Here is a 24575-nt window from a genome sequence, read left to right on the forward strand (position 1 = left end):
GGGATGAAATGAATGTCACAAACAGAAAGTTGGGACAGAAAAACCTGTACACATATAACAATTTCGCATTATTCAATCTGTATGAAGTTTAAACATAGGCATATCTCATGAATGGTCTGTACATGTCAGAGTTATACTTATATAGGAACTAGATGAGAAATAAGTAAAGAATTAATAATGAGGACTTACACATGCTTGGGAATTCTGTGCTTCATGAGCTGTTTGCATATAAATATGATTTGTAAAAATATAATAATGCCTATAGATATCATTTTTACTTTTATTTGAATATGTTTTCTGTATATAAAGCTGAACACATTGCACCCTGGGAGGGGGATTACATGAATGATAACAATTTCTACATATTGATCATTCCCATCTATTCACCAAGCATCAAAGCAATAATTTACCTTGTATATATACATTTTTCCGTGGGACTGACTGCAATATAAATGATGCTTTTAATACTTATTTGGGTAACTTGAGAAAAAAAATAGAAGAAATACTGTTTCCTTTTCCCTCAACAAGTCCATCACCAGCAGGGATAGATTTGAGTATATAATATTATTCCTTGTCTTTTAGGTGTCTATTTAAAAAAAAATATTGGTTCCAATGATAAAGGAGCGTCAGGCTGCTCTCCCCTGAACTATTTCTCAGAAGATGGATTTTATGCTTTGAGGAGAGCCTTCTGAAAAGCAGGGGCTGGAAGTGGACTTTTCACAAACCACAGCCAATGATTTCAGAGTAATGTCCTCTGCCAAATTACTAAGCCTTCATAATTACAGCTATAATTATACTGCAAAAATTACCTTTAATAAAGATAATAGGCACTTTGAGAGGAATTAGATCAGGAGAATTTAACACACACTATGTATTATCAATTTTCTTCAGATACTTTTATTCATGAAAATTCTCAGATGTCCTTCATGGAAGGTCACCTTTTTACTTGGTGGATAAATATAAAAATTCGTAATTGCTGGGAGAACAAAAACTAAAATCCAAATCGAGAGACAAGTTCAATGTTAAATTAGTGACATTCTGCGTAATATATGTGTGCCCATACAAGTACATTTGCCTTATATGTCACTGAGGTTTAATATGATCATCCGTTAACTTGAATATAAATAAAATGAAAAGAGTAAAATAAGCGTATGTGTGCTTCCTAGAATTCAGGGTTTTCAGATACTAATATGAAGAACCAAAAGGGAATCTATATATCTTTGATAACCAAGCAGAATAAAAATAATTTGGGAAAGGTGATCAAGTTCTATAACTAATGTACTCTCGAAAATTCCATTCAAGTAAATATGGTAGACATTAAATTTCAAATGATAGTATATTCATTCATTCATTTATGCATTTATAACTCGATAAATATTCACTGTGTCAGGCAATGTTCTGCAGATAAAACAAACACCTCTAACTCTATATGCCTTACAGACCAGAACTAGCAGTGGAGCCTCCTTGGGTCACTGATCTTTCGTATCTACAGAGAATTTTATGGCTCTTTGGCATCTCGCTTATTTTCCAATTCCAAGATATGAGGACATTGCTTCACCACAAATTCTCCATCACTGTGATCCTACACAGCTCAGGCCCAAATAAATAGGTCCATGCAATGATGAATGGTAAGTAAACCTTTTGTCTTAAGAAATAAGTCATTATAGGAGCTAGCTGGAGAGATAGCTCAGTCGTTAAGAGCACTAACTGCGCTTCCAGGGAACTCAGGTTCAATTCCCAGTACTGCCATGGCAGCTCACAATGGTATGCAATTCCACTTCCAGAGGATTCTACATCCTCTTATGGCCTCTGAGCACATGTGCACACATACATGCAGACAAAACACATGTACCCTTAAAAAATTAAAGCTAAAAAAGGAAAAATGATAAATTAGTTATCAAGAGTAACTTCTTCTTTCATTTATTTACTTATTCATTTAATCGCTTTCTATCCTGATCACGAACACCCTCTTACCTCCCAACCCCCGCCTTACACCACCCCACCCATGCTCCCTCTGCTTCTCTTCTGATGGGGAGCAGGGCTGCCTGGGCATCAACCCACCCTGGCTCATCAAGTCACTGCAGGAGTTTACAGCTGAGGAATAAGCATAAAACACCAGTGCTTCTCCATGTTTTTCCTGCAGAGGACATCGCTCCACCCAACTCTGACTCTTGTATTACAATTGAATTCATCTTATTTATTGAATTTACATAAATCCTCAGCACTTGGCAGTAAGAGAATCATCCAGTTATAAGGCCTCCTTTGTTCCAAGCAAGATTTGACAACAACAACAACAACAACAACAACAAAATCGTCAGCATTTTACTGAATGGAAGGTAGACCTTAAGCAGGACTCTAATCCCTGGACAAGGAATTACCAAAAGGTTGTTGAAGATAATCAGATCTGCAGAGAACACAGCAGTTTGGAAAGGCTCTGGCTCCTCCCTTAAAACTGTCAGGTCTTCCATATCACACAGGTGAGTTAGCCTGAAATTTGCAGATTGTTAGTTAAATAAGAAATTTAAATCAAGTTTCACCTATCCAGAAAGGCCAAATGAAAATGAAGCACCAGTAGGTTAAATGAGTCCTGGTACAAAAAAATAAACTGTTCTTTGTATTTGTTCTCAAGGCAATGCTCATTAAATCTTTCTCTGTCTTCCTCACTTAGTAATATAAAGACCGTAGGGAGCTGGGAGCAGGTAATCAAAGCAGCTGGACAATGCCCCCACCCACCCACCCCCACACACCAGTGGAACAGTTCTTCCTTTAATACTTTGGAGAAGAAAGCCTAAAGAATCAGAGGCTGTCAGCAGCTGAGAGAAATGGTCCTCTTCAGTACTTTCATGTCAGGCTAAACTGAAACCAGTGAACTAGCAAGGAAGTCAAAAGAGTCTGAGTCCAGATTTGACACGTGAAAATAAGATGAGTTAGCAGAAAAAAAAAATTCTGAGATAATCACCTGCATGGGATGATCTTAGCCAATTACATAAATTAAAGAGAAAGTCACAAAAAAAGACACCACTCTTATTATTTAAATTTTCACTGCAGATCTTTCTTTGACTCTAGTGTTTGCATATCTATCAAACTCAATATGCTAATAGAGACAATAGCTTTACAGTGCATGAAGAAATATATCATATTCTGTACAGTCTAACATCAACTGAAGTATACCAGTATCTTAAATTTTCCAATTCTCGAAGTGAGATTGTGGCAGTATGCCCAAATCACAGGAGCACTCTTTTGCTCACAGATGAAACATCTTCTAAAATGTGTCAGTGCGGACCTATACTAAGGTATGTGGTACTTTGTAGAGTTTGTTATTTCCTCCTATATTAACACTTTGATTCTCATATATTATAAACAATTTGGTAATAGAGTAACTTCCTTGCTTGATTCCAGTGTCAACTCCTTGTGTATTTCATTTCACAAATACAGATTTTTCTATTTGCAGGACAACAAACACACCAAGCAACATAGTAAAACATTCCATTTGGGTTTTATCTTCTGCCATGTCTTGGCTTACTCAGCATGTAAAGTCTTTTTGACTGGACTGAAGTTCCTTTGTATTTGTTGTAGACTAGTGGTTCTCAATGGGTGGGCTAGGATCCCTTTGGTGATGAAGGACCTTTTCACGAGGGTCAAATATCAGATACCCTGCATATCAGATATTTACACTATGATTCTTGAGAATAGCAAATTGCAGTTGCGATGTAGCAACAAAAATAATTTTATAGCTGTGGGTCCCCACAGCATGAGGAAGTATATTAAAGGGTTGCAGCATTAGGAAGGTTGAGAACCAGCTGGCTAGAGTGAGGCAGAGTCCCAACTGATGGTATAAAACAAAGAATGAAATGCTTCCTCCCCATTTCCGATATTCTATTCATGTGACCTAAGTGCGGCCAATTAGACTGCTTAGCTAACAATGAGACACAATCTGGGGAAATTTTGCCAAAGAAGGCAATGTTTAAATGTGTATGTTTACATCTCAACCCAGGCATGATTGCTACTGGCAACGTGCAAGTAGAAGTCAGGGTGTTCCTAAACATGGTCCAATGTAGAGGATGACTCGGCAGGACCCCATTAAATTTTTTCCAATGCAAAATATCAATAGTGAGGTAAGAAATAGTGTCCTGCAATTGTATTTCCCCTTAAAATCATATACAGTGAAATGCCCACAAGGCTGGAATAATTTCCATCATCCAAAATACTCAAACATCTTTAGAATTGCTTCTAGAACTTTATGCATGTTTTAACGTAGCAAAAAGAATATTGTCATCCATTTGTGAACAACATGATTCACCTAAGACCACACATTAAAAAGAGTGCGTGGGACCAAGGAATGAAGGCAGAGCTTCAAAGACACAAATATTGAGGGAATGGATGATAGTTTTAGTACTTACAGCACAAGGCTGAAAATCTGAATTGGGGTCCCAGCCATCACTTAAAACCTGACTATGAGGGCACATGTCATGTCTGTGACCTAGCATCAGGGAGAAGGAAACAAGGCAGATCCCAGGAGCTCAGTAACCAGCAAATATAGGCAAAGCAGTGATTGTCAGGATCACCAGGAGACCTTGTCTCAGGTACATAGGAGAGTAATAAAGGAAGACACTCAAATCAACCTCAGGCCTCCAAAATGCACGTGCATATATATGCACAATCATGTGCATACACACCCATCCACCAAAGACAAGAAGAAAGAGAAAGTGGGAGGGGAGAAGAGGAAACATGGTATAAATGGCTAAGAATATTAGGAAGTGAATATTAGATTACAAATAGAAAATAATGTTGTTGTGTCTTGTCCACCATGGGAATCTGAATTTTACTCTCCAATGAACAGTATGATGAAAATACATTTTAATTAAAATATATTTACATCACTTCTTCCCTTTCGATTCTTCCATCAAGCCTCTCCAATCCATCAACAGAAGAGCCAACCTGCAGGATCAGACTCTTTGCAAGTGACACAGCCCAGATGAGAAATGGATTAATATCGAGAATATACAAAGAACTCAAAAAACAAAGAGGCAGGAAAACAAATGACCCAGTTAAAAATGGGCTAACAAACTCAATGCAGAGTTTTCAAAAGAAGAAATAAAGACGGTCAAGAAATAAATCTGAAAGGGTTCAATATCCTTAGTAATTAGATAAATGGAAATTAAAACTGCCTTGAAATTTTAAAGAAAATGAGAAAGAAATAAAATTATATGATAATAAAACATGAGCAGCGCTAGGTAAGAAGGAGAGCGAATAGGAGACCATTAATCATATAAAACTAAGGTGTGGCCTCTTTTAATCACAGTGGCAGCAGTGGGTATGGAGAACAAGGGCAAGAAAAGTATTTAAAATTATTCTGAGCATTTGGCCACTTCTCCCAGTAAAACAGGTACCTTTCAGTACTATAAAATATAAGCCAAGGAATTAATAGAAAAGTATCTAATTTGTCCGCCTGGATATCAGTGATAACTTCAAAAATTATAAAAAGTGCTAAGACATATTTAAAATGGTTATTTTGTGACAATATATGTATCTACATAACTTCTCTATAATAACCAAGAGAGAGAGAGAAAGTTTATGATATTACCTGCTCCAAGACTTCCTTATAGGAGATAGTTGCTTTGGTGTCTGTAACGGGACTGTCATAGATGATAGCAATCTTATCCCCTTGGCCATTTTCAATGTGCCGATCAATAGCATTGTAACAAATGTTCAGCATCCCTTCCACAAACCTGAAACGCAGCAGATAGAAAAATGAATGATTCTTTTCACAATAGAGTTTTTCTTTAACTACTTTGCTCCGTATCTTGCTGCCATAGATTTCCTTAGGACAGTGTTGGCTACAGAACTTCATGTCAGGAAATGAGGGTGGCAAAGCACATTTTTGAAAATGACACCCAGAGAACACTTTCACTTGAATAATATGGATCTATATTAACATATAACAGAAAAAAATACACTTTGTGGATATTATTACTTAAGATGAAAGTGGAGTCTACAGCACCTGAGTAATATACTTTATAAAGGTAAAATGAGTCCTGTGTAAGTGTGGTGCAGAAGCATTAAAAATTATGAATAGGAAAATGGCAGATGTACAGTGGAAGTCCTGCTAGCTATTACAAATAGGCAAACACTAGCAAAAGCAGTTCTTTGAATATATCATAATTGTGAGCTTCAATTGTAAACACACACTTAGGGCAAACCCTCCCTGATAGATTGTTTCCATTGGAATGTCTTGTGTACAAGTCTTTGGGGCCATTTCTTAAAAGTGTTAGTTAACAGTAGTATATCTAACCCAGTGCAGACTATCCCATTCACGGTCAGATGGACCTGAACTATGGTTTAAATATGCTTGGCTCATGGGAAGTGACACTATTAAGAGGTGTGGCATTGTTAAAGGAAATGTACCCCTGTGGGGAGGGCTTTGAATTCTATATGCTCAAACTCTTCCCAGGAATGAAAGAGACCCTCCTCCTGGTTGTCTACAGAATATAGTCTCCTCCTCATGGCTGCCTTTGGATCAAGTAGTAGAAATCTAGGCTCTTCCAGCAACTAAACTGCCTGCATACAGCCAAGCTTTTCACCATGATGATAATGGTCTAAACCTCTGAAATTGTAATCTACCCCCAATTTAATGTTTTTATCTCTACAACTTGCCTTGGTTGTGGTGTCTCCTCAAAGCCATGAAACCCTAACTAAGACAGCAAGCAAGATAAAACAAGCTAATAAACAGAATTTTTCCATGTCTCTGCCGCAGCTCTTGCTGGTAAGTTCCTGCCTTGAGTCTTCATGATGAACAATCACCTGCCCCAAAATAAACCACTTTCACAGGCCACACTGGCCAATGAGTCAGGTAGGTGCTCTTCAGATGTTCATTAACCCTTGTCTCATCAGAACCCAGTCTCTGACACTCAACCCCATCTCTGTAGCAGACTATAAACTGTGGCCTCCTTGCTCTCTCTGTTCTCTATCCCAGGAGATTAAGCAGATCCTGGTGTCATATCCTGATTCCTTCCCTCCTTCCAGACACCCTCTTCTAACCAATCTCCATCCCTGAGTGGAAGCTTCCAATAGCAAGAATCAGTCTAACCATCCCTCTGAGGCCCCGCCCATGGTCACACCTACCAGGGCCTCAGAAACATTCTCTACCAGTCAATACACAGCCAACACAGTACCCTAGGAACCAGAGAGAGCAGCAGCAAGCCAGGGGTGGGTTACCAATCTAACAAGAACAAGTCCAGATAGCACCAGCTAGTTTTCAACAAATATAAATCCAGATTCTAGAAGGCAGCATGAGAATATGATGGCTCGGACGAAATGGTTCCACTAAAGCTCAAAATTCTTACCATGGTAGGCCCTGGGAAATACAATGTAGATGAAGCACTGGACAATGACTTCATAAGAGCCTTTTGAATACTACAGAGGCCCTTAAAGAGGAAATGAGTAAACCCCTTAAAGAAACCTAGGAAACACACAGAAAAACACCAGAATGAAATGAAGAAAACCGTTTAAGATTTTCAAGCAGAAACAGTCAATAAAGAAAAATAAAACTGGAGGGGAGGGCTGGAAATAAAGAAAAGTTAGGAATTCCAGCAGAAAATTCAGAGGCTGGCCTCATCAACAGAATACAAAAGAAGAAGAAGAAGAAGAAGAAGAAGAAGAAGAAGAAGAAGAAGAAGAAGAAGAAGAAGAAGAAGAAGAAGAAGAAGAAGAAGAGAAGAAGAAGAAGAAGAAGAAGAAGAAGAAGAAGAAGAAGAAGAAGAAGAAGAAGAAGAAGAAGAAGAAGAAGAAGAAGAAGAAGAAGAAGAAGGAGAAGAAGAAGAAGAAGAAGAAGAGAGAGAATCTCAGATATTAAAGATGATGTAGAGGAAATAGATACCTCAGTCAAGAAAAAGTTTAAATTAAAAAAAAAAAAAAAGCCAGGCAAAAACCACCCAGGAAATCTGGGACGCTATAAAAAGACCAAATCTGTGAATAACAGGAATACATTTTCAACAAAATCATATAAGAAAATTTCCCCAACACCAAATATACTGGACCAGAAATGAAACTCCCTTAGGGATATGATAATCATAGCACTGGACATACAGCAAAGAATATTAAAAGATGCATGGGAGAAAGACCAAATAACATATGGTGATGGTTTGTATATGCTTGGGCCAGGGAGTGGCACTATTTGGAGGTGTGGCCTTGTTGGAGTAGGTGTGTCACTGTTGGCATGGGCTTTAATAACCTATTCACAGCTGCCTGGAAGTCAGTCTTCTGCTAGCAGCTTTCAGATGAAGATGTAGAGCTCTCAGCTCCTCCTGCACTTTACCTTCCTGGATTCTGCCATTGTCCTGCCTTGGTGATAACGAATTGAACCTGTAAACCAGCCACAATTAAATGTTATCCTTATAAGATTTGCCTTGGTCAGGGTGCCTACTTATAGCAATAAAACCCTAATAAAGACACATAGAAAGGCAGACCTGTTAGAGTAACACCTGACCACACCATAAAGAGTCTAAAAGCCAGAGGTCCTAAAAAGATATGCTACAGAGTCTTCAAAGACCACAGATGTCAGCCCAGACTATTATATACTTTGTATTGCAATAGGACGAGAAAGGCATTCCACAGTAAATCAAATTTAAGCAGTATTCAGCCCTACAAAGGGCACAAGAAGAAAAACATCAACATGAAGAGGTTAACCACAACCACAAGCATAAGAAATAAAGAATATCAGACTAGGGGGCTGGAGGGATGTCTCAGTGGTTAAAAGAACTGAAAACTCTTCCATAGCACCCAGATTCAATTCCCAGCCCTGACGTGGCAGCTCACAACTATCTACAATTCCATGACTCTAATACCATCACACCGGCAAACATGCATACAAAACACAAACACAAATAAAATAAAAATAAATAAATTATTTGGAAAAAATATCAGACCAGCAAATCAGAAGGAGAAACAAAAAATGGAAAAATAAAGACAAAAAATGACAGTCACAAAAATAACAGAATCAACGAACACTGCTTATTGATAACTCTCAACATCAAAGTTCTCAATACCACAATAAAAGGGTACAAGCTAACAGAACGTGTATGAAAAAAGGATTTATCCTTCTGCTGCATTCAAAGACTACACCCTAACAGCATAAACATCACCTCAGGGTAAAAGGATAGAAAAGATTTTCCAAGAAAGTAAACCTAAGAAGTAAACCAGAGTAGCCACTTTAATATCTGACAAAATAGACTTCAAACCAAATGAATCAGAGGCGATAGGAAAGGCTGCTACCTATGTACTCATCAAAAGAAAAATCCTCCACGGACCTTGCAATTCCTACAAATCTAGACACCACACATAAGGGCACCAAAGTTCATAAAAGTAACACTACTACAGCTTAAATCACATATTGACTCACACACTGACAGTCGGAGACTTCAATATTCTATTCTCACCAATAGACAGGTCATCCAGACAAAATCTTCACAGAGATATGCTGGAGTTAACATGACAAGCCAACAAGACCAAGCAGATATTTATAGAACATTTCACCCCCAAAATAAAACAATCTACCTTCTTCTCTGCACACTGTGGAACTTTCTCCAAAATCAACCACATACTCAGACACAAAGCATCTCTCAACAGGTACAAGGAGACTGAAATAACATCCTGCATCCTATCTGACTTCCATGGATTAAAACTGGACATCAACAACACAAACAAAGACGACTAACTCAAGGAAACTGAACGACTCACTACTCAATGAAAAAAAAAATGGATCAAGGCAGAAATTAAAGACCTACTAAAATGGAATCAAAATGAATGGACGGCATACCCAAACTTATAAAACACACAAAATGGTTGTAAGTCCGCTCCAGAAGAGATCCTTAGCTGAAAGGAGGAGTGGACACATGCCCTGGTCCTTAACCAAGAAGCTGTGTCCAAATTGATAACCAATTGCAAATGAAAGTTTAGTTTCCTCTAATGGACTGCCACAGGGGAAACAAGGTACTGTTAATGGTGGGCTCTTAGTAGATGCCATCACTGATTGTCATTCCTCTAGTTTTGTGCTTCACCTAATACCATGTCAGAAGATACATAGCGGGAGCTCCTTCAGTGGACTTGTGAGCCAAATGTGGATTCAGCAATCGAATTCTGGAAATACTGAACATGACTGGCGCTGTGTATGAAGAGTCTGATATATTCAAGGTGGAAGATATAAGCAGGCACGAAAGGGTATTCTCAAACTGTCCAACCCAGCCTCAGTAGGAGGTGAAGTGACACTTGAAATAATTAAATATCTTTCCTTAAGCTTTGGAGTAAAAGTATATAATATAGATGATTATAAATAACTGATTAGTTTCTCCTGATTATTTTTCCTTTAACTGACTTTACACAATCAAATAATATTGATTTAAACATGGGTATTTTCTTCAATTCAGTCAGGAAATACTTCCAGGTCTATACTTTATCCTAACACAAACCAGTTGTAAGCATTTCCAAAGCTCTCTTCTGTATTTCTACAATAGCACTTGCTGCATCATGTTAACAAGTGATATACCACCCATAGGGTTTTTGTTGTTATACTGTAAACTACCTAAGAGCTGAGACCATGTCATTGTACTGATGCAACAATCTCCTGTGTGCTTCCCATACATTATGCACTCTGCTAGTAGCTGACAAATGAGTGCAATAAAATGTTAGTAACTCTTCAAGGAAAATGGCATGAAGGACCCAGGTACATTAACTCTCCCCTTTTAAGAAAAAGTCAAGAGTGACCTAGAAAAACCAAGTGTAATTAGTTAGGAATGGCAGAAAGCCATATTTGAAATAAAAATATTTAGACATCTTGGCTGGTGTCGATGTCATGGCATTATGCTTATTCATCACTTACAAATAACGCTGTTTCCTGTTCTCCAGCTCACTAATGAACTTATTTCCCACTTCCATTCAGCTCTGCTATATTCAGCAGTATGGGTTTTTTTTATTTCTTTTTTTCTATTTTTACATTTCACAATCCTATTAATTTTTTCTCTTTAATTAATTTTGTGTAGGCTTCTAACTCCTCCAGATGTGTTGAGAATTATGTGAGCCATTTTTAATGGTGTCTGCTTTAAAATCCTTGTAAGATGAGTCTAGTATTGGTGCCATCTAAATCTCATATCTATTTGATCATCCTTGTCATGCATGCTGACATTTTCCTGGTCTTCAGTATAACAGCATGTTTTGATTTTACCTTGAACATCATGGATGTGCTGTTACATCTCTCTGTAGCTAATTTAAATATAAAATTGCAATCTCCTTTTTAATTCTGGCACAGTGTAGTTGAAAAGGGTGACACTTCTTCCCCAACCTATGTCTAAGTTCTGCTTATTATCAGGATTCCTTGATATCCCTGGGAAATGAGCTGGGGTGAAATTTCAGCTTTCAACTCCGTTCTCATTCTCCATCCCCAGTGAGAAGGTGAATTTTTTTTTCTATATGGCTCTTCATTATGTGACCTCCTTAATCGGAATAAACTAGCTCACAAACTTACCAGACATCAGTAGAAAAGAAAGGACTATTGGGTTGATTTCTTACAGCCTGGTCAAAAAAAAAACAACAACAAAAAAAAAAAACAAAAACAAAAACAAAAAACCCTCTATTCTGTTTTTCCTGGTGAGTACTCTGTTAGAACCAATATTTTCTGTACTGTTGGAAAAGATTAGGATACTTATCACTTAGTGTTTTCTGTACAGGTAGGCTTTCTATTTTCCGCTTTTTTCCCCCAAGAGAGAACTGTTGATTGTAGTTCATGTTTCAGTGTATGTTCTGTAGTCCTTTTGGGTTGTCAGCTTCTCCAGCAAACAGATTGTGCTATAGAAGCACAAAGAAAACATAAAGAACTCATTCCTACCCCACTTCTAATGTCCTGAATTCTAAGTTGGTTGCACTCATTTGTCAGAAGTCTTCCTATTTGGACTTTAATTATAAAGTTCCAGGTTTTTCATTATGCTTAAAAGAGAAGAAAGTGAATTGTGTTTTCCACCTAAAATCAAAACCAGAAGCCCCTAGTTTTTATTTAATCTGTATTCATAGGTCAATTCTTCACATGTGTAGACCCATTAAAACAACAACAAAAGGCCGGTGAGATAGCTCAGAGAAAAACCCAATAACCTTTAAACCTCATCACACATGGACAAAGCAGTCGTATATCTGTAACCATAGCACTCCTAAGTGGAAGTTAAAAGGGGAGAGGACTGTAAGACTCTCAAGATGCTTGTGCGCCAGCAACCTTGGAATAAGCAGAAATAAATCAGACTCTGTCTCATAAATCAAGTAGAGAGACTAGAGTTGTAGCTTCATTTGTAGAGTGTTTGGCTAACATGCACAAGGCTGTTGGTTCAATCCCCAACGTGGCAAGGTGACATCCTCCTCATGTCACTCCAGAACCCTGGTGGTACAAACAGCACTATTAGAAGATGAAGTTCATCTTTGGTTGCATATTGAGTTCAAATCATCAGGCCTACATGAGATGCTGTCTTATAAACATAAATAAGGTAAAAAAAAAAAAAAAGAACAATCTCCTCAAAGTTATTATATGACTTCTAACACGTGCTCTCACATGTACAAACTTACACACACACACACACACACACACACACACACACACACACACACTGAATTTGGCTTTTTGCCTGTTGTTTCTAAATTTTGAATAGCTTAATATTCACATTGCTATAACCGTATACTTTCCTCTTTTGAGACTCTGCTTAAAGCAATTTAGGAAAAACATAATGTCTTCTGGAGAACTTAAGAAGAGAATCCAGAAGGAAAAGGGCTTGCAAGCAATGTTCAGCTGAACCTCGCTGCAGGAGTGAGCAGGGCTACATGGCTCTTAGGAGCAGCACAAATTGGCCAGAGAGATGGATGCACTGTTCATGACTGAATCAAGTGAACTGTGAGGGACTTCTCAGCTCAAAGATCCTGATTATTCTGCTATGGCAAGATGTTTATTTCTTCTTAAATCAAATCACGTCAGTAAAGGTCAATTGAAAAGCTACATGCTGCCTTGCCTCTGCTAGTTCTAAATCCATGGGTAGCTTTGAAATGAGAGTCTTTCCCATTTATAAAAATAACTAATACTCCAAAAATTACACTTCACAGAATTTTGTTTCTCTTTCAAAGTGTAAATATGGCTCACTGCAAAGATAATGTGTTACTTTGACACTGTATTTAGCATTGTACAGTGAGCTTTCCCAAAGGCCTGACTTATTTTTTTTAATATAAAATGTGTTGAATGATGGCAAAATACTCTATTCAATCACTGGTCAATGTTAAAGCTATAACTCTAGCTGGAAATTAGCTTTCACATTTTTTCAGTTGTTTTTATTAATCATTTTATTTGTTTACATTTCAGATATCCCCTTTCCCTGTCTCCCCTCCATGAATCCCCCACCCAACCCCTCTTCCCTTGACCTCTAAAAGGGTGCTACCTCACCCACCCACTCCCACCTCACTCCTCTATCATCCCCCTTCTCTGGGACATCAAGCCTCCATAGGACCAAGAGCCTCTTCTTCTATTAATGCCATGTTGTTCTTCCCCTGTGTTCCAAGATATTTTGTTATGTAAATTTTCATTCATTATTTAAGTATTTTAAAAGATAATATAATTCTTGCCCTAAAAATACTGTCCTTTATATGAATGGGAACTAGATAGCATTTAAGTTGTAGCATTAATGATCCTGCTACAAAAAGATGAGTTGAACAAATATAAACTCTGTCCCTCAATCCCATGACACTATCCTATTTTATAAGAATGAAACATGGTATAGCTTCAACCTGTAGCCTATAGAATTCTAGTAAGTAAGCCTTGCCCATTCCCATTCACTCATTAAATGGCCAGGTACCTACCATACTGAGTATCAGAGACAGGTTTCCTCGGCCACCCTAGCTATTTATCAAGTACTCAAAGCAATAATCACAAATAATGCGACAGAGAAGTGACATTAAATTTTCATCTAATTTTTATGAAACTAGATCTATAGAATATCACAGTTATAGAAAATTTCAAGAAAGTGGCAACTGCCTGTATTAGAAGAAAGATCATGTTGGGAATCAGTCACCAAAGAAAATGACAGACAAGTATTGAAGAACTTGGGAGATGACTCTAGATAGAGGATGGACCATCTTGCCCCACAGCCATGGATGGGTTGGTATAGGATTGAAAATGGAGTGGAAACTGAGACTATGAAAATTAGGATGTTTAAAAACTGGGCTGAAGTAGGGGACTTCACTTCAGGGTGTACAAGTTTACTACCTGGTTTCCATATTAAATGGAAAGTTTAATACTAAGGAGAGAGGAACTGAAAATTAATGGGATGGATGTTTTTCAGTGGCCAAGGTAAGTGAGATGAGAGTGTAAACAGGGCAACAGGTTCTGCTTGGGAAGGTCAAGTGCTTTAATGCCAAGCAAAGGGGTTCCTTTGAAGCTGGAGTCCTCATCCTGAGGGAGGCAGGAATGACAAGTGTCAGCCTCTTCTCCAAAGCCAGAGCCCTGTGTGCATAAACAGAAAACTAAGAAAGGGTTTTCAGCACAGAAAAAAAATCTTCTCAGAAATGAATTTGGGGGAGAAGTCCTGGAGATCACAGTGAATGTAAGACTTGTGAAATAAATGAGGAAATGGGATCTGGAATGATATACTGACTGGAAGAGAGAGAGTCATAATAAGAAATAAAAGCATGAGTGGGAAGGAGTTGAATCAAAAGGAATTACAAGCATATGGAAGAGAGAGAGAGAAAGAGAGAGAGAATTTATGCCATCAAAGAGAAAGAGAATTTATGATCTGCAAATGTCAGTTTTAAATGCCCTTTTCAGATCAGGAACAAGGATAAGAAGAAATAGTTTCGAAGTAGAGGGTATACAAACATTTTATTCATACTATTATTGTATTTTAAAATTTATGTGCATATGAAATTATTAATGTACATGATATCCCTCAGGATAGACAATGGTCTCCCCATTTTGTAGAGAGGAAGTAGTCTCAGAAATGTCAATTTTTCTAGAATAAAAAACATGGATGTTTCCTGGCTTGAAGGCGAATGCTATGAATGCGTTTCCAGTTTCAAGTCTCTGGGTACTTATTTAACCTTCGCATTCTGCTAGATTACTAGCTTCCTACAACCAGAGGCCTGTTGTAACCCATTCATTGCAAAGGGCAAATGCTCCACACATATTTTTAAATAAATATTTGAGCATAAATCAACAGTACTCTTCTGACACATGAACACAAATAAGGAAAGAGACTCATGAGTTAAAGTTTTCTGTTCAACAGAAACAATGGCTAGCTCAAAAGACTACTATTACCCATGAACAGAGGGCGCATTAAGCACATTTGAGAAAGCATCATGTTGCTCTATTCACACAGTGACATCCTATCTAAATGACAGGCACTTGGCTTTGGGCAGTAGCAACTGGCTGTTCCAGGAAACCCTCCAAATTGGGTAATTGCTTACTTGCAGCAGAGTAATAACCTTATGTTAATGTAACCACGAGGGATATTGTGTGTGTGTGTGTGTGTGTAATTGTTTGGAAAGAGCTTCTCTTTGAAGGACAATGAGTTTGACAAAGAAACTCGGTGCAAATAGAAAGATGTTCTTTATCCCTCCCTATTCTTTTCCATGAGTATCTGTCCTCAGAACCTATCACATAAGTTCTGAGAAAGGACCAGACCTCTTTGGCATGAAAGGACATTGCACCCATCCACAGCCCAGCCAGATCATCTCAGATGCAAGGTGAATGAATTGGCAATGGCAAGAAATGCATCCCAAAGTGAAAAGAATAGAAAGAAAGGCTTTCCGGAAATCAATACCTGAGATCTGAACCACATCCACTGTCGGTAAGGAGAAAAGGCATGAATGGATTCTCAGGTTGTGAGTCATACCTGACGGTAAACTCAGAAAAGAAGGTGAGGACACAAATTTATCATGGTTCTTTGCATTCTACTAGTAAATGCAGGAACAATGGAGAATTCAAGTAGAAAAAAAAGAAGATTTGGTTCAATGTGGAAGAAAGATGTTACAGTTAACTTGATGTAAAGGGTCAGAAGTAAATAGTAAGACCAAATACAATAAAAATTTAAATTCTGTGTTTATTAAAATGAACCATAAGCCAAATGGACATAGTAAAGTAGTTCCTTAAGGATGAGCAAACTTCTTCCTTCAACTAGTCTCCCCATGGCAGCATGTACGATATGTTAGGAACAGGCTCCTCCCTGTACTGACTCAGAAAATAAAATGTCATGAGGTCACAGAGAAGTAGATTGCAAAGTTGAACAAGTTATTTTTTAAGAGAGCACCTATAACTCATGATGCCACAGAGATTCCAAGCTGGCACCCTGCAAGAGATTGCAGAATAATCCCGTGAGATAAAAAGCTGGCTAATAGCAAAATGTATTCATCAGTACTGATGTGTGTTTGTTGGAAGAGGAAGAAGATGCCTTCCAGAATTTAATCCCAGTGATGGTGAGAATCATGAATCAATGAAGGAAGGAAAGAACAGGCAAAGGGAAGATGAGAAAAGCAATCCTGGCAGCATCAGGAAGGAGTCTAACTCATTTACTTGTTGTTATAATATTCTTAATTACTGGAAGTGAAAAGCGGGTCAGATATATAGAGATGAAAATAAATGTGCTACCATGTAATGTGCAGTCTCCTAGAATTGCTTGCTGTATGGGGTTATAACTCATGAGAATTATGGAAGGAGATCTGTTAGGGTCAGGGAGAGCCCTGGAAATTACAGCCAATATAGCTGAGAAGTAACAGAGATGAGTGGAAACAAGAGGCTTACTCAATATTTCCACAGCTAAAAAAGAAACAGAGGGGTGTCCAGGGGCTACTTTGCACAAATCCATGATGTTGGATCATGATATAAGTTTGCATTTTAAGTACAGAGTAGTCTGAGGTGAGGTGTGGTCTTTCTCATGGCTGATCCATCATTGATTCAGTTCTAATCTATCATAAATTTGATCTCACAGATGCTCAAAATAACGTGAAATTTCTTTTGGAGAAAAGACTTCCATGCTAACTATATCCAGTTTTCATATTTGTCCTTCTCCTGGGATAAGATTCATAAAGAGAAATTCTAATTTGAGGCATGCATTGTTCCTAGAGTGTGGTATTCAAAGGGAGGCCACAAATATATAAATATCATCATTCTGTCCAGGATAATGATGGGAACTCTGTAATATCGTGATGAAGCTAACTTCTACACCCAGGGCTACCAGAGGCAACCTCTATTTGTTAACCCATCCTGCTCACTGTTTAGAGAAGTCCAGAGAGACACTTAGTGCAAGCTGTTATTAAAGAGGAAGATTGTGACCCATCAATTACAAATACCTATGGACATTTTTTTCCTTTGAGCCTTATATATAATTTTCTGGGCTTGTTCCTGAAATGACCATAGAGCTTGAAAGGATACACAAGGAGCTTTGCTGCCATGTTGTTTCATTGTCTACAGTATAATGATTCAGATAAACGTAGCAGAATGCTTAGATTTCCAAAGCCAACATTAGGTATTCTTTCAGAGTTTCTTGCTTTTGTAAAGGCTAAATACTCTGTAAAAGACTGCGAGACCTTATCTTGAGTATTAATTTTTGGAGAACAATTTAGTAAGAATTAACAACTTACAATTACCTTCGAGTCAGTTACCGTCTAAGAATTTATCACAATGAAGTAAAGAAAAAGAGAGGGAGAATAGAGTTAACCTACCCCACGTGGTAGAGCAATAAGGGAACTGGAGGGATAAAGAGAAACTAAACAGGAAATGAAGAATTGCATCAGGAAATGTCTACAGTCAAGACACACTTTTAGCAAAGAAGGAGGACACAAAATTAACACACAAAAATCAGTACCCTTCCTATATACAGACAACAAATATACTGAGACAGAAATCAGAAAAATAAACAGTAACTTTCGCAATTGCCTCAAAAACAAAGTCCCCGAATAATTCTAACCAAGCAAATCAAAAAGTTTTATAATGAAAAATGAAGGCACTGAAGAAAGAAATTGAAGACATTGAGAAAATGGAGATTCAATGAAATCTCCATTGATATTCTTACACAATTCTTCACAGAAATTTAAAAAAGAATTCTTCATCTTCACATGGAAACACACACACACACATATTCACATATACATACATACACATACACACACCACCACCACCACCACCACCACCAATACCAGGGTAACTAAAACCATCTGTCTTAGGTTTTTGTTGTTGTTGGTGGTGGTGGTGGTGGTAGTGGTGGCTTTTGTTTGATTGTTTGTTTGTTTTGTTTTTTGAGACAGGGTTTCTCTGTGTAGCCCTGGATGTCCTGGAGTTCACTTGAACTCAGAAATCTGCTTGCCTCTGCCTCCCAAATGCTGGGATTAAAGGCATGTGCCACCACTGCCCCCAGCCCTTAGTTAGGGTTCTTACTGCTTCGACAAAAAAAACACTGTGACCAAAAACCAAGTTGGGGAGGATACCATTTATTTAGCTTAAACTTCCACATTGCTGTTCATCACTGATGGAACTCAGGACAAGAACCTGGAGGCCAGAGGTGATGCGGAGAGCATGAAGTGAAGGAGTGCTGCTTACTAGCTTGCTCCTCGCTGCTTGCTCGACCTGCCTTCTTATAAAAACCCAGGACCATTAACCCAGGGATGGCACTAACCACAATAGGCCAGACATTTCCCCACTGATCACTAATTGAGAAAATGCCTTACAACTGGATCTATGAAGGAATTTCCTCAACTGAGGTACCTTTCTTTCTGACGACTCTAGCTTGTACCAAGTTGACACACAAAACCAGCCAGTATGCCATCCTTAATAGAAGAACTGCTAGAGGCTTCACCATTGCTGAAATCAAATTACACAGAGCTATAGTAATATAAACAGTATGGTATTTGCATTTTTTAAAAAAAGCACATTTATTAATGGAATCAAATTGAAGACCAAGAAAATGTTTCCACATTGCTACATACACCTGATTTTTCAAAGTAGGCGAAAATATACACTGGAGAAAAGACAGCATCTTCAACAAATGATGTTGGTAAAACTGGGTGACTGTATGTAGAAGAATGAAAGTAAATCTATGCCTACCACTGTGTAAGAAACTCAATTCCAAATGGAACAAGGACCGAAAATAAGATTTGATACCATTAATCTGATAGAAGAAGAAATGGGGAGATAGCCTTGAACTCACTGGCACAGGAAAAGACTTTATGAACATAACAGCAATAGCCTAGTCACTAAGATTAACAATTAATAAATGGGGCCTCATGAAACTGAAAAAGGACATATCCAGATGAGTTGCAGGCTACAGAATGGGAAAAGGTCTTTACCAGTAATACATCTAATAGGAATTGGTATCTAAACACCAAGAAAACAAACAACAGATTTTAAAAAGGGGTAGAGAACTAAGCCAAAAGTTCTAAAAAAAATGACATGAAACACAAATCATTTAGAAATAGGTAAAGAAATATTCGCCATCATGAGCCATGGGGGAAAATGAAAACTAGAGCTACTTGGTAATATAATCTTGTCCCATTCAAAACAGCCATGATCAATAAAACAAATGACAACCCATGTAAGAGAGAATGCAGGGAATGCAGAAATTTATTCATTACTGGCAGAAGGGCGAACTGGTATGGTATGGCCATTATGGAAGTCAATATGGAGGTTTCACAGGAATCTGGGAGTTGAATTACCTCAAGATCCTGCTATACCACTCTTGGACATAGTCACAACTGATTCTCCATCGTACTATGAAGATTCTTGCTCATCCTCACTTATTGCTGCATTATCAATAATGGCATGAAATTAGAAGCAACCTAGATGTTCATAAACATATAAATCAATAATGAAATTGTACTTTCACATAACTGTAAAGGAAAATAGAACTTTCAGCTAAATGGATAGAACTAGGAAAAGGAACTCATTCTGAGTGAGGTGACCCAGAGCCCTTTCAAAAGAAATATCGCATGTTTTCTCTTACATGTGGATGCTAGCTTTTAAGGTTTTGATAGTATGCTGCAATGTGAATAACTCCAGAAGTTAGGTAACTAGTAAAGTATAAGGAGGTAGAAGAGGATTTCGGAAGGAAAGAAAAATAAAATAGTGTTGTGGAGAGATAAAGAAAAACTAGAATAGGAGTTGGTCTGAATGTGGGTGGGCGGGTAAAGGAGAGAAAGTGGAGGGAGGGGCAGTAAACTAAAGGCCATTTGAAAAGCCATGTGGTAAATTCCTACTTGAGAAGCTTCCTTAAAATATAAACACATATGTTAGGAATTCAAATAAAGTCACCACATGAAAAAGGAGATAATGTCCAACTAGCCATCTTAAACACAGAGTAAAACCTTCACTGTCAGAAGGGGGTTACAACTTGTTGGGCCATTGGCCAGGGGAACCCCTCTCTATATCACAGGTTACTGAGAAAGTTATTGATCTTTCTCAACAATCTGAGACTACAGGCCTATTGTGGAAGACAACACTCACCAAGCCATAAAACACAGAGAAATCGAACTGACTCCTAAATAGAAGTTTCACTGCTAGTGATCAGCATTTGTGGCCCTAGAAGGCATTCTGCACACTACCAGAAGGGGAAAGATCACCATCAATATTCCTAGCTATGAACCCTATTTGTATTCACATTTATAACAGTAACTTGCCCACCAGACATACTGTTGCAATAGTCGCACAAAGGTTATAGGATGACCAAATCATTTTGGGGGGCTGGGGGAGTTTGTTTGTTTGTTTGTTTACTTTGTTGTTGTTTACATTGGAGGTCACAGCCACTGCATGGGATGAAACCCACCTTTGACACTGCTCAAGAACCTGCGATTAGATAGTTCTTGGCTTGGGGGAGAACAAAATACTATTATTCTGCCAAAGGAACTTAGCAACAACAGCAATAAAGACTCTATTGCAAAAATGGCATATTGCTATGCCCATAGGGCTGCACTCAGCTCACATCAGAGGAGGTTACTTCTGCACTGGAAGGGAATTAACACAGAGGCCCATAAACTGGCAAGGTGCAGAAAGTGACTTTGCAGCATTCAGTCCTAAATGGGGTGTCTTCATCAAACCCTTGCCTGGATGGAACTAGAAAATATCATCCTGAATGAGGTAATACATTCACAAAAGAGCACACATGGTAAGCACTCACTGATAAGTGAGTAAGCACTCACTGATTGTTAGGAGCGGGTGTGGCGGCAGTCCCAAAGGTGCCAGGGACTGCAGCTAAGTCATATGACTTGCACCTGACTTCCTCATATAAGACACAAACATCTTGAGTGCTGCGCAGGTGTACCAGGATACAGGTGAATCCAATTTGGTGGAGATTTGCCCCTGCTGCCCTGATTAGCTGAAGCCTCGTGACTGGCGAGGGGGCGTGGCCTGCAGTGCGTGGATGAGAGAGAGTATAAAAGGAGTGAGAGGCCCAGGGTTCGGGGGAGATATAAAAACAAGGGAGATATAAAAACAAGGGAGATATATAAACAAGGGAGATATAAAAACAAGGGAGATATAAACAGGGGAGATATAAACAAGGGAGATATAAACAAGAAGAAACAGGACTGAATAAATGTGTGCAGAAGGATCCTGTAGCAGCGTCGTTCTTCCTGGCCAGTTGGGCGAACGCGGGTAACAGTTGGTGCCGAAACCCGGGACAAGAAACATCTTCAGGCAAGAGTGAAGACCCCCTGCTACAGGGAGGATTCAGAACTGCATAACGGGGAAGAAGGGGTTAATAAAGGTTCCTGTAAAACAGACTGTTGAGAAGGATCCGGCGTGGATTCAGAACTCTTCAGCTGGGGAACGGTACTGATGAAGAGAAAGAAGAAAGATGAGGACTGAATAAACTGCTGTTAGAAGGACTGGTGGTCGCGTCGTTCTTGCTGGTCGAGAGCGGGCGCGACAATTGGTGGCCCGTACGGGGAACCGACTCCCCCACCGAGTTCAGAACTTTCAGCAGTCAGTGGTTGCCGGCAGGGTAAGTTCACGGTGAGTGAAACATGCAACCCCAGGAGTTTGGGAAGGACCTCGGATAAAATAGAGGTGAGCATAAAGTTGCCAGGAAGTAGGCACAAAGTAACCCAGGAGTTTGGGAAGGACCTCCGATAAAATAGAGGCGAATATAACGTTGCCAGGAAGCAGGTACAAGGTAACTAAAGGTTCCCGGCTTTGGGACAAGTTAAGGTTCCTGGTTTCAGGATAGATTAAGGAAGTATGATAACCTCAGTGTAGTGATCAAGAGATCCTCGCTGTGTAGTTATGCTTTTTTCTCCCATTGACCCTTTGTGGGTAGGTCTGATAGTTTTGGTCTTGTTTGTTCTGATATATGGACTCTGTTACTGTTTGAAACTGTGTGTAGAGGCAGTCAAGACAGGTCAGAAAATCCTTACAGAGCAACAAGAAAGTATGTCGGAAGAGGAAAAGGGCTTAAAAAGAAAAAGGAAAAAGAAAGGAGACACAGTGTTATCAGGTGGACAGAAAGGACAAAATAAAAGAGCTGAGGCAGAGGAGGAAGGCGAATTAGCTTTTGCTCCCCCTCCCTATGCCTCCTCGTCAGCCATCTATGGGCAGACCTTCTGTCCGGAGGTCTGGAAAAAGGATAGATTCTCCTTGCTGGGATGTCCTATTTTCACTGATCAAGCTGAATTTGCATGGGATAGAGATATGCTGCTTGATCAAGGTCGATTTGCACAACAACAGACAGGATATCCACTGCAGGTGTTTGAGCAGGTGAATCAGATTCCTATAAGGGCTTGGAAATCATTGCCTAACAGAGGGGAAGTTAGTGAAAACTTGACTCTCATATTGACTCCCCAGATGGACACACAGGTGATTGAGGTTATGGTCTCATCACCACGAGGTATTGTGTCCATCCCCCCTGGGATCGACCAGATCAGGTGTTGACGTGGGCGAGAGGGTCTGTTTGTGTGTTTCCACAGGACCAGATGGAACCTCTTTGGGTGCCGGAGAGATTGGTGAGACGCTGCAAGAATGAGGCTCCTGATCCAGTTGCCCCTGTGGATGTGGTGGATGATCCCACAAGCACAAAGGATGGAGCCGAGATGAGAGATCCTTTCGGTATTCCAGAAGCCGATACCAGCTCAACATGACATTCAAATTTTTCCATGCCTTTTTGATCCCTGAATTTCCCTTAAAGAGATAGCCCCTCTGGCTATCTATCCCTTGCTTCAGGGAAGATGAGCGGGGATGAGAGCCCTGGGATGTATGCTTGTTATAGTGTGTGTGTTTTTTGTGTTTGGCACATGTGTTAGGTGCAGAGTGTGCGGCCCGCACTTTCGCCATGGTAGCGTAGGCTTTTGCTGCAGTGGAGGCGGGACAATCTCCTCAGATTCGGTTTGCCGCTCTAAAAGAAATTATGCTGCGTTATGCCGTGGGGTGCGAGGCTAAGCACTGCACAGAGGATAGCTTGCTGTTGGCATCCTGTGGAAGGCACGTCTGATTGCATGAAGGTTCAGTGTCCTAGTTCCCTTCCCTCAGGAAAAATGACACGGGAGCTGGCCAAGACCTCTCTGGGTGATGAGCCCAAGGGATGGTTTTGTGTAGGGCCCCTATGCTTGCACACTGGGGATCAGACCTCTACCTTCACCCATGAGGCTTGCTTGCAGCAATTAAGATCTGGCCATAGATTAATCAACATCCTGGCCTTTTGATGCACCTGCCACAAGCAAAACACCATCTCCCCAGGTGTGGCTTGGCATGATAGAGAGGTAGTCAGTGATAAGACTCCCTGGGCATGTCACCAACCTAAGACAGGGATCAAACCAATGCTGTTTGTCTCCCAAGGACGGGTAAGGGGCATGGCTGCGGGGGGCTATCTACAGACATTCTCTCTGCCAGAAAAGAAAAAAGGGGGAGATGTTAGGAGCGGGTGTGGCGGCAGTCCCAAAGGTGCCAGGGACTGCAGCTAAGTCATATGACTTGCACCTGACTTCCTCATATAAGACACAAACATCTTGAGTGCTGCGCAGGTGTACCAGGATACAGGTGAATCCAATTTGGTGGAGATTTGCCCCTGCTGCCCTGATTAGCTGAAGCCTCGTGACTGGCGAGGGGGCGTGGCCTGCAGTGCGTGGATGAGAGAGAGTATAAAAGGAGTGAGAGGCCCAGGGTTCGGGGGAGATATAAAAACAAGGGAGATATAAAAACAAGGGAGATATATAAACAAGGGAGATATAAAAACAAGGGAGATATAAACAGGGGAGATATAAACAAGGGAGATATAAACAAGAAGAAACAGGACTGAATAAATGTGTGCAGAAGGATCCTGTAGCAGCGTCGTTCTTCCTGGCCAGTTGGGCGAACGCGGGTAACAACTGATAAGTGTGGAGCAGAGACTGAAGGAAAGGCCATCCTGAGACTGCCGCACCTGGAGATTCATCCAATACAGCCTCCAAGCACAGACACTATTGTGGATGCTTCCTGATAGGAGCCTGCTATAGCTGTTTTCCTGAGAGGCTCTGCCAGAGCCTGACAAATACAGAGGTGGATGCTCACAGGCAACCATTGGACTGAGCCCGGGGTCCCCAATGGGTTTGCA

General features: G+C 39.6%; 1 protein-coding gene across 3 annotated transcripts in view; it reads right to left on the reverse strand.

Annotated features, from left to right (window-relative positions):
• The window catches only part of Acss3 (acyl-CoA synthetase short-chain family member 3), a 190248-nt gene that overhangs the window by 145709 nt on the left and 19964 nt on the right, over positions 1-24575 (reverse strand). For all 3 annotated transcript variants that reach the window (XM_030245151.1, NM_001142804.2, NM_198636.4), the window contains exon 2: positions 5585-5729. In XM_030245151.1, coding sequence (XP_030101011.1) covers positions 5585-5716 — 132 coding nt within the window. In that variant the 5' untranslated portion in view covers positions 5717-5729. The remainder of the gene's footprint in view (positions 1-5584; positions 5730-24575) is intronic.

Source organism: Mus musculus, chromosome 10 (assembly GCF_000001635.26).
Source record: "Mus musculus strain C57BL/6J chromosome 10, GRCm38.p6 C57BL/6J".
NCBI lineage: Eukaryota > Metazoa > Chordata > Mammalia > Rodentia > Muridae > Mus > Mus musculus.